Below are 16018 nucleotides of genomic sequence, written 5' to 3' on the forward strand. Positions count from 1 at the left end.
CCTTCCATTGTCTTCTTTTATTGTATATATGATTGGATAGTTGCGTTAGCTGATTCTTGAAATAAGTGAAGAATTCATTTATAGACATATCTTTTTGAACCAGATGTCCACCTTCCCATTGCTTGGTGTGAACCTCATCACAGTCATCATCAATTTTTGTAATCAGCGTGGATTCAATATCTCCACATTCTTGGCAACTTCTTTTCATACAGTTGTTATTTTCAGTTTGACAAACTGTTTCTTTCAGAAGCTCCTGGATGGTTTTTGGTTTTTCACTTGTTTTCCAGGGCGCTGCTGAAATCATTAACTGCGTATTTCCACAGTAAGGGCAGCAGCACATTATCTGATCCTTATCAGAGACCAACCTGACATGTTTCGGTCGCATTTCACAAAATTTTGATAGACCAATCTTTACATTTGGATTCTGCTCTTGAAAAAGTGTGTATACTTCACGCAAATGATATACAAGCAGTCTTTTTTGCATATATTCTTTTTTTCCATCCTCACGTATTATAATAAAATCTTTTTTTCCAGGGAGTTGGCGGGAAACATCGTCACATTCATAAAAATCCTTCACCATTTTCATAGTATCTGCAGTAATAGACAATGTAGAAGATGTGGAATGTTTTGCTGGCTGTACTAATAGATTAAATGATTCGGCAAGCTTTCTTACTACGGCTGTTTGTTTTCGAGGGCTCCTTGGAAGGTTTCTTTGTGCTCTTTTTATAGCCTTTCCAAAAGAATTTGCACTCTTATAAGGAGGACTTCCTGAAGAACCGTCTTTCAAAATACATTAACTTAAAACTCTTGCTTTTTGTCTTCTACGATATTCTTGTACTCGCTTCCTAGTGGCTTCTCTTTCTGTAGATTTTTCCGATTTTGATTTTGGCTTTTTCCTAAGTTTCCTCATAATGTTACGACACTTTTCTAGTCTCTCTTGAGTTTTTTCTGTGTCCATTCTAGCTCTGTACTCACGCATTCTCTCAGTAGCAGGTTTTGGAGCTTTTTTCATATTGAAATGCATATATGGCCCATCAAACATGAAAACGTACTAAAAAATTGTCTTATTTTAAATATAAGCTTACCAAATATAGGCCATTAATCTATAATTTCATGTATTACATCTGATTATCTTATTATTTTTTGTGTAACAAACGTTACCACATTGTTATGCAACGATTGTTACTATTTGATGTAACGTTTGTTACACAGAATTTATATAAAATTATTATTTTAAAAATCAGAATGTCTAGTATTTATGTAGCTTACATGAGAAAGTAAGATAATACAAAGTTTCATTTTAAAATAAAAAACAGTTTTCTAATTATGAAATAAAATTAATATTTTTGTAACAAACGTTACATAACCTAAGTATTTCTTTTAACAGTGGATAATTACTTTAATAGATTATATTTCCACTCATTGTTACTACATACAGGCACTGAAACAATTACTTTCAAAGGTAATATAGCACTAACTTCATGGAATTTAATATTCTGATAGCTATGTCCTAAAATCAAATGACGTAATCTTACCAGAATCCCTCTGTAGCAGCCATGTCGACTTTGCTTGTTGGGAACAAAGAAATTATGCCGGCAAAATTAAAATTATACCATGCTGTATAAAGTCAATGAATTGGAGAATTTTTTAATGCAAAAGAACAGTTTCTTCGATTAAATTAAAATTTTGTCTTTATGTCCCTCATCTCGTGGAATGACCCTTCTGTCATCTTACATGCGTTTGACTTATTTTATATTGCAAAGAGAGGCGATGTCCGCTAAGAAGACGCCTATACTCTATACTCATTGGTATTTTCTAAACTCCGAATCGCCCTATACGACTTGTTTTAAAATGCTTTTTTATTATTATTATTATTATTATTATTATTATTATTATTATTATTATTATTATTATTATTATTCTCGTTGCTGTTGCTGCTGTTATTAGTAATATTTCAACGTGAAACGTTTATGCTTGAGGGTCAGTTGAGCAAAATTTCAACAACTGACGTTACATAGGAAAGGATCAGACTCTTTCATTGTTAAGGTGTTTAGTAGAGGGATGAGCATACTTTCGTGGATTAATTATATTTCTTATTTCTCTTATCATAGACCTGCTCTAACGGCTCTCCAACATGCCAATTGAGATGAAACACAGTAATTTCATTGTAAATACCTGTGTAGATATATGATTTAATGTATATTCAATATGGAAAAAAAGAAAAGAAAAAAATCATTATTAATACAACACATAAACTGCATTAAATTTATTTCATTCTCAATCATATTCACAATTTTTATAAATAAGAACCAATTTCTCAAAAATCTAAATGCTATATAGCAATAAAGTGAGAGTATAGGTCTAAACGTTTCACGCAATTACAGGATCTTATGAATTCTGTCGCTTTCCTATTATTATTATTATTATTATTATTATTATTATTATTATTATTATTATTATTATTATTATTATTATATTTTATGCAAAAATCAAATCACAAGAGTTATTTTCATCCTTATGTTATATCAGCTTGCAACAAATTAACTTTACAATTAATAACAGGAACCTACTTGATTTAGTTTTTACAAATGTTTCTGAGAGTGATGTCAAACTTGCCACGCATTCTCTAGTCTTACAAGATAAATATCATCCACCCCTCTTAATATATCTTGAAGTTAAACTATCTTACTCTAATCATAGTCAACAAAGTTGTTTTCTTAATTATGCTCAAGGTGATTACTTGAATCTTTACACTAGCCTATATAATTGTGACTGGAATTGCGTGTATAAAGCCAATGACGTAAATGTAGCAACTAATTCACTATGTTCGAATGTTAAAAATGCCATATCTCAGTTAATTCCGGTCACAACAACTAAAAGGTCTAAATATCCTGAATGGTTTTCAAACAGCTTACGTCAACTTATCAGAAAAAAAAAAAGATAAGGCGCACATAAAATATAAAAGATTCAATTCTGATGTCTATTACCAAATGTTCTCTAATTATAGAAAACTAGTTAAAGCTAAAATAAAAACTGATAAATTAATTTGGCTTAAAAATCGATGAAAATTTAAAAACTGAACCCAAGAAATTCTGGAAATACGTTGAATCATTTCGCAAAACGGATAACCACCCATATGAATTAATTATTAAAGATAAACACCTTACTGATGAAAAAGATATTGTCAATGCATTTGCTAACCATTTCAATTCAGTTCAGAAAAGCTTAATCTTAAGGCACAAAACAATAATAACAATTGTCCAGACTGTCTATCTATACCAATAGTAACACATGATGATGTAAGGGAATCAATTAAAAAATTAAAGCCCACGAAATCAATGGGCACTGATGGTATTCCAAATTTTATAATAAAAGAGTGTTCTGAAATTCTTGTATCTTTATTAGTTCACATATTTAACTTCAAACTTGAAAATTGGAGTATTTCCGTCATACTCGAAACAAGCAGCAGTTATTCCTGTCTTTAAAAATGGCAAAAGGAATGTTGTTGGTAACTACAGACCTATCTCTATTTTAAATAATTTCTCAAAAATGCTTGAAACTATAATTCACAAACATATTTCTTTTTTTGTAAAAAAAAAAAAAAAAAAAAAAAATTAAATTCTGCACAGCACGGATTTACTAAATCCAAATCTACTACAACTAACTTAGTCTCTTATTTGAATCATGTACCAGTTGTTGAATCCCAGGGCCAAACTGATGCAATATATTTTGATTTCAGTCAGGCGTTTGATGTAGTTCCACATTCTGTTCTTTTGTCTAAATTAGATAATATAGGACTATCGGTAAGCTACGTAAGCTGGTTTGAAAATTATTTACACGATAGACAATCTAGTGTACGAATTTCGAATACTCTCTCTGATATATATTTTAATATTATTTGTGGTGTGCCTCAGGGCTCAACTTTATGACTTTTTCTAGTTTTAATCTTCATTGACGACATTTGCAAAAGAATAAGTTCTGACTATCTATTATTCGCTGACGATCTTAAAGTTTTTCGAAAAAATCAGTAGTGTTGCTGACTGTCAATTTCTTCAGGATGACATTAATTCAATTACCAATTGGCCAGTTGATAACGGGATGATGATTAATGAACCCAAAATTTACGTAATATCATTTTCAAGGAAAACCTCTACACTAAATATATAACTATCATCTAAAAAATGTATTAATTAACAGAAACGATTGTATTAGAGACCTCGGTGTATTAATTGACAATAAATTTATATTTTCACAACCACATTGATTAATTTTATAACCATGCAATAAGAATGTTAGGAATAATTCGGTCACTTACTTATTCTTCTTCAACACCTGACTCTCTTTTAATACTATACATTAGTGAGATCGAAACTCGAATATGTATCTGTAGTTTGGAACTCTATTACTAGTTCTGATTCGCCAAAACTGGAAAATATTCAAAGGAAATTTATTTCATTATGTTCGTACAGATTCCTGCCTAATAACTCTGGGTATAACTATGATAAAAAAAATGCGAGTATTTTAAATGTCGAAGCCTGTATGCCAGACGTCATGATCTTGAGTACTCTTATGTAAGGTCCTTAAAAGTGACATTAATTGTCAATCTTTCTTAAACAGTGTCAGCCTTCGTATTCCTATGAAGGACATGAGACATCACAAAATCTTCTATATTAGAAATTCTAAATCTTCCTCGCCGGTCTCCAGATGTATTAAAAATGCTAACTTGCATGTAGGCGATTTCGATCTATTCAATGTATAGAAGTATTAGAATATGGCAGTGTCTTTGCTAATATTATTTCCATAATCCTTACACACAAATTGGTAGTAAGAATCAACTCCTTTCCCTAATATTTTATAGTATTAATTCTTGTAAATTAATTATTGTAATCTATGTTCTTTATTTTGTTGTTAACTCAAGTATTTAATTTGTACCATAGTTGTTCATTTTAGTGTATTAATATCACTGTGCTGGACTTTTATTGGCCATTGGCTGTTGTCCAGGACATAAATATCAATAAATTATTATTATTATTATTATTATTATTATTATTATTATTATTATTATTATTATTATTATTATTTGTAGATAGAATTTCAATTACCATGGCCTTTTGCTTACTGATTACAAAGGGACGTGAAATCTTAAGTCTTAATAAAATGTATTTGTTCTGCAATACAGGTGCCTTAGAAGAGGAGTGTGAAAATCAGGGTCGGGAAAAGGAACAACAGTTGAATGGGAAGCAGCGTCACCAATTAAAGCATCGGGAACTCTTCCTGTCTCGACAGGTTGAGACGCTACCTGCCACACACATCAGGGGCAAATGCTCCGTCACACTTCTCAATGAGACAGAATCCCTCCTCAGTTATCTCAACAAAGATGTAAGATTATTACGCTCATTTCATTCAGTGTTTTTTTTTTATATTTAAACATTTTATATTGTTAAGGTCTTAAAACGTTTATTTATATTTGATAGAAATTGAGCCTTTCACCAAATTTATTGTGAAAGTATACAAGGTGTTTGAGGCGAAGCTGATTTCTATGAATGAAATTGTAAAGAAGAAGTTAATTTCTTCAGTTGTTTAAAATTTTACAGGAGAGACGAAAAACTAATATCGTTGCTACGACTCTCTCTTCCCCATGAACAAAATGAGCTTTTTACAAGATTTTCGCTTGTGCGACATTTCTTATTCTCTAGTTATTAGGGGAAAAATAATTGTATTTATTAAATTAGAACAGAAAAGATCGAAATAAATTCTGGAAATATTAACTTTTAAAAAGTTTAAAGAGAGCATTGAAATTTATGGTCAGTTTGAAAAATATAAAATGTTTACTAAAAGACGAAGAATGTAACTAACGATTATGTTAAACTTGTTAAATTAACAACTTTTATAACTTCACTGTGTTAAATAATATAAATAATAATATTGAAGTCATAAAAGTTATTAATTTAACAAGTTTAACATTATTATTAGTGATATACAGTGGACTCTCCTAAGTTCGACTGAACAGAATTGAAAGTTCAGTCCAATAAGGGTAGTGGGTGTGGCAAGTGAAATGAATACGAATTCTTATTGGTTAACCATCAACGAATACAGTACTGTACTTGCATTTCCTGCCCGCCCCGAGACTTGTGTATGCGCTTCTAGTACCACAGTGGGTTTCGACAGTTTCGTCTCACAAACGGCACAGTTCTCAAATAGAAAAAGTAGAGTTCATTAATTTAAAATCAGTGATTAAATATGGATGTCCTAATCAATATATTATTCTGTTTTCCTTTAACAAAAGTATCACTACAAGACACAGAACCAATTCCCATTCAAATGGCAAACCCATTTCTTAGTGCCCATATAGAGGCGTGTCTAATTCTCTTACGTAAGGAGTCGAACTGTAGGATGTCGAACTTAAGTTCGACAAGTGTTTAAAGTGTGAAACCAAGAATGAATAATATACCGATAACTTTTAATAAGCACGAATTATACAAATTGTCAACTACATAAATGGGTTGTCACAAATTATTTTGAAATAATATTGAAAAATTAAATATGCGATCCTTGCTCCAACATCAAAGAGTCACATGTTCAGACATGGAATGTCTGAGCATTGAACATTTTAGTGGTTTTGATTGTTCTCTTTCTTAGTAATCCAGATTACAGTACCATTACAATTCTGATCCTGTTTCAAGTTCTTACTAAAATTTTGTTCTGAGATCACTCTAAATCTAGCGGAGTAGTCATAAATAAAATAGTATCAGGGCGTTTCTCAAAAAGTTTCTTATTATGAATATAGTAATGATAATATATTATTATTATTATTATTATTATTATTATTATTATCATCATCATCATCAATGTCATTTATTATTACGGCAAAACTCCGACAAGATACTCTTCGAAGAACTGAGTGAAATCGCATATTTACAGGGACAGCGTATTAGGCGAATATCCTAATTTTGACTTAGGCTATACTGTATACAGTATCTGTTATTTTCTTATTGAATAACATCATTCACGAACAGTAGTACGATATTACCCCATTATGTAATACGTCAAAGACATTTAAAGCACCGATATGTACAATCAAAGACGTAATTATATCTAGACACACAATTGGCGCTGGTATGCTGTACAAATTTGAACACTCTCGCGTATTGTTTCGTTAGAGCAGTGTTTCTCAAACTATGGCCCGCGGGCGATGTTTTGGTGGGTCGCGGAACGACCGTCAGATCTATAAAACATTTCAAGAATTTTTTTTTTAAAGTTATTATCAACATTCAATTAACTTCTCAGTTTACATGGGATTACTAAACCTGTCTGCTTTCAGTGAACGCGGGACTGACAAAAAAAATTAATACAACACACCTGTAACAATGGGAGATAACGAGTGCATTCGCTCTTTTTAATTTAATTATTGAGATCGGTAGCAGTGTATTTGTATTATGTAATTCTAATTGACAAAAGTCAGCTTGAAATTTAAATCTAATAATGGGGAATAAAACGTTACTGTTAATAAAATTAGAATTTTCCTCAGTCTCCTGTTGTGTCTTTCTTCTTATGCTTATGATTTTATATAAAATTAGTTAGTTTTCGCAACAAAACAAAACCTCTATAATGGCTGACAGGCGGCAGCCTTTGAAGCTACCGCAAAGAAGTTGACACGCGGTGATGGACTCCGCAGATTTGTGAATAACTGTGATTGTTGCCAGGACAGATATCAAAATAATTTCTTCGGACCAGTCATTTTTGTTTCCGACCGTCAACAGTAATAATTTTGCTATTATTCACACTAAGTCTTCACTCAGCCTTCGTTCAAGACTTTAATAAGTGTTTCCGTCTTAATATTTGACACAGAATGCGTGGCTTAAATAGGGAACATTGAAAAGAAAAGTCCTCGACTGAAACTCAATCCCGGTAGTGATGGTGAATCAAGTGTACCTGCTTCGAGCTCTGACATAAGTGCCACTAGTTCGGCGATTGACGCGAAAAGAAAAAAGCAATATCAGCGTACATAAGACTCGAACTATTTGGGGTTGAGATTTACGTGGTGTGGTGATAAAAACGAACCCAAACCACAGTGTGTATTATGTTACGAAGTTCTCTCAAATGCTTCCATAAAACCAAATAAATTACCAAGGTACTTAGAAACAAACCATTCAGATGTTAAAAATAAAAGTGAAGAATATTTCGCTTGCGCATTTATGCGATTTAAACTGGAAAAATCTGTTGTATGTAAAGTAAGGTCACTGAATTCAAAGATTTTGGAATCATATTTGGCTAGTTCGCTATGGATGGGTTAGGGACGACCCTTTGCGCGTCTGCCATACTGAGACCTATTGTGTACCCCGAATTTATGGGATGAATGAAAATGAGGTGAACCATCCCACTGGCCGCATGTGACCCCTCACTCACTCACCCAATGGGGGCCCCTACCCCCCACCCTAAATCCATTCCGCCAAAGTGACCAAGCAGCACAGGATCCATTGCAACGGCCCTTCCAAGGTGAATCCTGGCAGAGATATTACGGAAGACTGGAAACCCAGGACCCTTTCATATTGAATTATATAATGCACATGCTGGAAAGTGATTAAATACCGTAAACTGGGGTTACTTTGAACACAGAGGAAACTTTGAGCATTTTTTCAGAAAATCATATTTAGGTTTCTACATGCTGCACTTGTTATAGATGACGGCAAATTATTATAAAATCATTCTCATACCAAATTTACCTCCATCTGTAACAAGAGTAGCATGTAGAAACCTAAATATGATTTTCTGAAAAAAAAAAAAAAAAAAAAAAAAAGAAAAAGAAAAAAAAAAATGTTCAAAGTTTCCTCTGTGTTCAAAGTAACCTCAGTTTACGGTAGTATTGTTGACGATATATATTGGAAATGTAACTGAGAGTTCTGGTTATTATTCATAGCGATAAATAATAAATTCATCGAATTTGATTTTCAACAATGAATTATTGTTTATACAAGCAGTTAAATTTAAGCAGTTTCATAGTATAATAATGTGATACCTTACTTACTTACTTACTTACTTATTTACTTACAAATGGCTTTTAAGGAACCCGAAGGTTCATTGCCGCCCTCACATAAGCCCGCCATCGGCCCCTATCCTGTGCAAGATTAATCTAGTCTCTATCATCATATCCCACCTCCCTCAAATCCATTTTAATATTATCCTCCCATCTACGTCTCGGCCTCCCTAAAGGTCTTTTTCCCTCCGGTCTCCCAACTAACACTCTATATGCATTTCTGGATTCGCCCATACGTGCTACATGCCCTGCCCATCTCAAACGTCTGGATTTAATGTTCCTAATTATGTCAGGTGAAGAATACAATGCATGCAGTTCTGCGTTGTGTAACTTTCTCCATTCTCCTGTAACTTCATCCCGCTTAGCCCCAAATATTTTCCTAAGCACCTTATTCTCAAACACCCTTAACCTATGTTCCTCTCTCAGAGTGAGAGTCCAAGTTTCACAACCATACAGAACAACTGGTAATATAACTGTTTTATAAATTCTAACTTTCAGATTTTTGGACAGCAGACTGGATGATAAGAGCTTCTCAACCGAATAATAACACGCATTTCCCATATTTATTCTGCGTTTCATTTCCTCCCGAGTGTCATTTATATTTGTTACTGTTGCTCCAAGATATTTGAATTTTTCCACCTCTTCGAAGGATAAATCTCCAATTTTTATATTTCCATTTCGTACAATATTCTGGTCACGAGACATAATCATATACTTGGTCTTTTCGGGATTTACTTCCAAACCGATCGCTTTACTTGCTTCAAGTAAAATTTCTGTGCTTTCCCTAACCGTTTGTGTATTTTCTCCTAACATATTCACGTCATCTGCATAGACAAGAAGCTGATGTAACCTGTTCAATTCCAAACCCTGCCTGTTATCCTGAACTTTCCTAATGGCATATTCTAAAGCGAAGTTAAAAAGTAAAGGTGATAGTGCATCTCCCTGCTTTAGTCCACAGTGAATTGGAAAAGCATCAGATAGAAACTGACCTATACGGACTCTGCTGTATGTTTCACTAGACACATTTTAATTAATCGAACTAGTTTCTTGGGAATACAAAATTCAATAAGAATATCATATAATACTTCCCTCTTAACCGAGTCATATGCCTTTTTGAAGTCTATGAATAACTGATGTACTGTACCCTTATACTCCCATTTTTTCTCCAATATCTGTTGAATACAAAAAATCAGATCAATAGTCGATCTATTACGCCGAAAACCGCATTGATGATCCCCAATAATTTCATCTACATACGGAGTTAATCTTCTCAAAAGGATATTGGACAAAATTTTGTACGACGTCAACAAAAGTGATATTCCTCGAAAGTTACCACAGTTGGTTTTGTCCCCCTTTTTAAAAATAGGTACAATTATGGACTCCTTCCATTGTTCTGGTACAATTTCCTTTTCCCAAATAGCAAGTACAAATTTATAAATTTCGCTATATAATGCACTTCCACCCTCTTGTATTAATTCTGCTGGAATTTGATCGATACCTGGAGACTTGTACTTTTTCAGATTTTCTATTGCTATTTCGACTTCTGAAAGCGTGGGTTCGGGTATAAATGGCTCCGCAGTTTGTATTTCAATTTCGTCCCGATCATTTCTATTTGACCTGTGTACATTTAGTAGTTGCTCAAAATAGTTTTTCCATCTGTTTAGGATTGATGGAGAGTCTGCAAGCAAGTCACCATTCTCATCCTTGATCACGTTTACCCTTGGCTGATATCCGTTCTTAAATTCCTTTATACCCTTATATAAATCTCGGATGTTTTTATTCTTACTGTTTGTTTCTACCTCATTCAGTTTTTCTTTCAAGTAACCTCTCTTTTTATTCTTAAGTGTACGACTTGCTTCCCTTCTTTCATTGAAATAATTATCTCTCTTCTCCTCAACTGGATCCTGTAAGAATTTCAATTTTGCCTGTTTCCTTCTTTCTACTATCATGCAACAATCTTCATCAAACCACGGTTTTTTTTCTTAGTTTCATAATAACCTATGCTCTGCTCAGTTGCAATTTTGATACTATCTCTGATATTTTCCCACACGCTATTAACATCTAATTCTTTCTCAGCTTCGTCGGAACTTTCTAAAGTGGCAAACCTATTCGAAATTTCGACCTGATAATTTTGCTTAGCTTCCTCGTCCTTTAATTTCAAAATATTGAATTTAGTAATATTAACAATAACGTGATACTGGTATTACAATATAATTATGCAGCTGTACACTTCCATTTTACTCTTGCCGCGACTGCGGAATGCAATAAAACTGTCCGATTTCCACAAGGTGTTCAAGAACAAACTTCAGAAAGTATTTACCAACAAGTGTTTTGAAAACAAATTTTACTGTTAAATGAAAATGGGGGGGGGGGAGGAAGAAGAGAGAGAGAGAGAGAGAGAGAGAGAGAGAGAGAGAGAGAGAGAGAGAGAAAATGCTGCTGCCCTGGAATTGCCGCCTTAGGCAACTCCCGACGAAAACATCGACACTACAATTAAAGTGATAAACTTCATAAAAGCTTTGCGACGAAATTGGTAGTGAACATAAGCACCTCCTGCTTCACACAGAAGTGTGCTGGCTTTCAAGGGGTAAAGTCCTCGTAAGACTTTTCGAGCTTAGGCAAGAAGTTTTACTATTTTTGAATGATTGTAAGAAAATGTGCGTGGCTTTGTTTCTAGATGACAATTGACTGGTCACATTGGTTTATATGGCAGACATATTTTCCGAAATAAATGAACTCAGTCTGTCCTTTCAAGGTTCAGTCATCACTGTCTTCAAAGCTTATAATAAAATCAAATCATTTCAGAAAAAGATCAGTCTGTGGTTAGAGTACGTCAAAAGTAATAGTTCTGTGTTTCCAATCTTTTGATTGATTTTTCTTTACCTTCTGATTTTTGTGATTCTGTAGTATCCCATCTCTCTGCTGTCAGTAATGAGATTGAAAGTTATTTTCCAGAAAATTACAGTGAATTCAATTGGATTCGAGACCAATTCCTATATTTTGAAAGTTCAAACTTGTCAGTGAAACTAAGAGAACAATTGTGTGATATTAGCTATTTTGACATTTAAACTAAATTTTTACACTCAAATATAGTACAGTAACTTTTTGGATATCATTAAGGCATGAATATCGTGAACTTTCGAATGGGGCATTAAAGTTGCTTATGCCATTCACAGCATCATATCTTTGTGAAAAGAGATTTTCTTCTTTAGTTCAAGTGAAAAGCAAGTACAGAACTAAGACTTGATGTGTGCTCTGATTTATTACTCAAGTTAACTGAACTTGAATCCAACATACACAAACTTATGCATACACGACAGGCCTATCCATAACATTAGTTCGGTGAGTACAAAATATTTTAACAAAATTTGAACATGTGCTCAATTAGAGTAATATAGTAGTATTTTTATTAACATACAATCATACAGTATTTACTCTTTCATCAGTGATCAGAGTGCACTAATTTAACTTATGGGTCGCATGAAGTTTAATATCCTTCAAGGTGGGTCCCGGACTTGAAAAGTTTGAGAACCACAGCTATAGAGCATTCGAAGTTTAGAAAATACCATTGGGTATACAGGGTATATAAAAATATCGTACAAAGCTCGATGGTAAGTAGATGGGTAGCATGTGATCATATTTTGTTAATAAACCCATATCCAGAAACGCTTTGTTTACATGCTAGTGTCTCTGAAATACGGAAGAGGATGTAGGCAGTACAGATCACAAAAACTACGAAAGAAGTAAAAAAGATCATTGAAATTGAAATTGCACCCATGTCCAGAGATTCTTTGTTTACGCACTAGAGCCTCCGAAACGGGAGGGGGATGACTGTAGGTAAACAGACCATTAGAGTCTGCTATGTGCTTCCAGCATGATGGCGCTCCAGCACAACTTCAATCATGAGGTACATGGCCACTTGAATGACACCTTTGGCAACATGGATTGGACGTAGAGGCCCAATAGCCTGGCCTCCTCGCTCATCTGACCTGACACCATTGGATTTCTTTTTTCTGGGGGTACATGAAAACCCTGGTGTACGAGACTCCCTTAGAGACACAACAAGATCTTGTAACATGAATTCAAGTAGCAGCTGGAGTCATCTGAGATATGCCTGGAATCTTTCCAAGAGTTCGACATGATATACCTAACCAGGCGATGCACAAAATGTTTCGAAGTTGGTAGCAGCCATTTGGAGCACCTTCTGTAGTTGATTAAATTGCTGTTTACTTACAGTATTTCAATTGTCTTTTTTTTTTTTAACTAGCTTTTGTGATCCATTCTGCCTATGCTCTCCTCCATATTTCAGAAATGCTAGCATCTAAACTAAGCATTTCTGGACGTGGGTTTTATAACAAAATATGATCACATGGTACCCATCTACCTAACACTGAGCCTTGTAACATATATTTTTTTACATCCTGTATAGGCATCTTCTCTCTGTCGCCCTGGGTAGCGTAGTCGGTATAGTCTTGGCTTTCTGTGCTCGAGGTTGCGGGTTCGATCCCAGCTTAGATCGATGGCATTTAAGTGTGCTTAAATGCGACAGGTTCATGTCACTAGATTTAGTGGTATTTAGAATAACTTCTGCAGGACAAAATTCTGGCATAATGGCAACGCTGATAAGCTTTGCAGTTGTGAGCGTCATTAAGTAAATAAAACATAATTTAAATTTAGGCATCATCTTAGCGGACATCCTCCTTTTACTGTAATATAACTAAACTTACTTAAGTATTTTCTAACATGTATTATTTAAAATAGCAGAAGTAAATCTAAATACTGTAACTAAGCATTGCTTCAAATATAAATGGTTGATATTGCTCATAAAATAACATGTATTAGTTTATTTATATTTCCAATAACGAGTACATGGGATATATTTACTTCTGTTATTTTATATACGTTGAAAATATGTGAATAACTTATTTAAGTTATATTACAAAAGGGATGTGTCCGCTAAGAAGAAGCCTATATACCCAGTGGTATTTTCTAATCTCTTACTGCTCTGTATAATGATCCTTAATGTTTTGAGAATCAGAGGCGATATGACTCTTTTGAGCTTTCAACTATAGACAGCAATTACAACACCCCCTCATTCTTACATCATTCTCAGTGACAGCATATTCTGAAAATGTGATTGTATATATTGCTGGCTTTGTTGCTAAATTATTAAGAAAATATGTTTTAATAAATCTGAAGACTGAATTTGTGGTACCAGTAGTCAGGCCCGGCCCAAACGAATTTCTTATACAGCGCTTTATGATATTAGCATCCCACGCCTCCATTCGGTTTTCAAAGTTTTTGGGCCTCTTAAACACTGAACCCTAAAATAATCCATTATAATAATTATGTTAAACTTGCATGCAACGAGTTTTCATCAAGCAGCAGACGATTGCATCTGTGTATTATGTAGAGAAAATGTAAACAATACCACCTAGAAGTGTAAAAAGAACAAGGAGCTTAGTTGCATACAGTAGACAAGACTTGTAGTGTTGTTATGAGCACATTTGTGCGCAATTCGTCTTTATTATAATTATGTTGAGTGATTTACTACACGTGAAGACTTCATCCAGTGACATTCATGATGAATGCTAAAGTTAACGTTATTCTAGTTCAGTCCATCACACTGTACCAAATATGTTTTTAAACATTATATCGTATTATTTTCAAAACTTCATATTAACTTCATATGTCGAGAGTTTTTTAAGACAATTTCACCACACTGCAAAAGGTTAAACTACCTTATATCCATACACAAATTTTCCACGCCTGGCTTTGCTTTCTGCGAAAGTATTAATAATTTGAGAGAGATCCAAGTTTTTGACAACTTCACACTCAATAGAGGTGCTAGCTAAAGCTGATAAATGACCCTGTCTCATTGTAGAGCACAAATATGTTTTTATTAATTTTTATTTACTGGAGCTGTGCTGCTCTGCAGTAGAGTTTTGAAAGGACCATTTTCTTAGTTCAGGAATTGTATATCATACAATGATTATGCAATAATGTAAGTTGTGGCCAGAGCTTGGCATATTTAAACTTTGCAGTTCCAAATTGTTGGAGAAATTAATTCTAAGCTACAAATTAGAGTACTGGCTGATTCTAACCTCAACCATTCTTTTTCTTTCCTAGGATACTTTTTTTTACTGTTTGGTATTTGATCCAACACACAAAACCCTCTTAGCGGACAAGGGGGAAATTCGAGTTGGCAGCAGATATCAAGCAGATCCAACACCTTTGTTGAAAGAAGGTAACTACAAATTCAATTTCATGACTACAACATTGTGATTGTTTTGTTGGTTGCATGCTTCACTTCATATAACATTGAGATCAGTGGCAGCTCGTGTAAGAAATCAGATGTGAGCTGTACTATTTTTTAAATAACCAACTACGAAACTAAGAGGAAGCAAAGAAATATACAGAAGTTATTATAAAAATATACAAACATGGACAAATTATTATTAGCAAAATTGAAGATTTATGTGATTTATTTTTACAAAATTTCACTCTTTAATTTAGATTACTGTTGACATTTGATCTACTATAATGACAGAAATATGCAAAAATGTGAACTGTAGTCTAAATTGTAAAGTCAAGTTTTATGAAACTATGTCATAAAAGTCGTAAATTTTGTTAATAATTTTTCCAGGTCTATAATGATCACTAATTGCCGAAAAATGAAATCCATATGTCACTGCTTTCTGCTGCAGAATTTATCAATCACTCTCGAGTTGAATCCTTCAAAGTTGGGAACCATAGAGGATTCTGAACTTTACGTTCATACATTCAACATTTTTTTTTCTATTGAATGTTCTTTTATATGCACTTTACTTTCCTCCATCTATAGTTCTTGTATTAAGTTTAAATCTGGAGTAAACATATTCGACTGTTTTATTTACATTTTTTCCTTCAGAGGTCTATTTAACAGGCTCTCCAATATGATTGCCTCTTTGTAACAAGCACAACATAAGAAAAATTAAAACATGC

At 33.6% G+C, this 16018-nt stretch overlaps 1 protein-coding gene across 3 annotated transcripts in view; it reads left to right on the forward strand.

The window, feature by feature from the left end:
- The window catches only part of MTA1-like (metastasis associated 1-like), a 469434-nt gene that overhangs the window by 376520 nt on the left and 76896 nt on the right, over nt 1-16018 (forward strand). For all 3 annotated transcript variants that reach the window (XM_069817155.1, XM_069817153.1, XM_069817154.1), the window contains 2 exons: nt 5180-5379; nt 15164-15281. In XM_069817155.1, the coding sequence (XP_069673256.1) occupies nt 5180-5379; nt 15164-15281 (318 nt within the window). The remainder of the gene's footprint in view (nt 1-5179; nt 5380-15163; nt 15282-16018) is intronic.

Source organism: Periplaneta americana, chromosome 17 (genome assembly GCF_040183065.1).
Source record: "Periplaneta americana isolate PAMFEO1 chromosome 17, P.americana_PAMFEO1_priV1, whole genome shotgun sequence".
NCBI lineage: Eukaryota > Metazoa > Arthropoda > Insecta > Blattodea > Blattidae > Periplaneta > Periplaneta americana.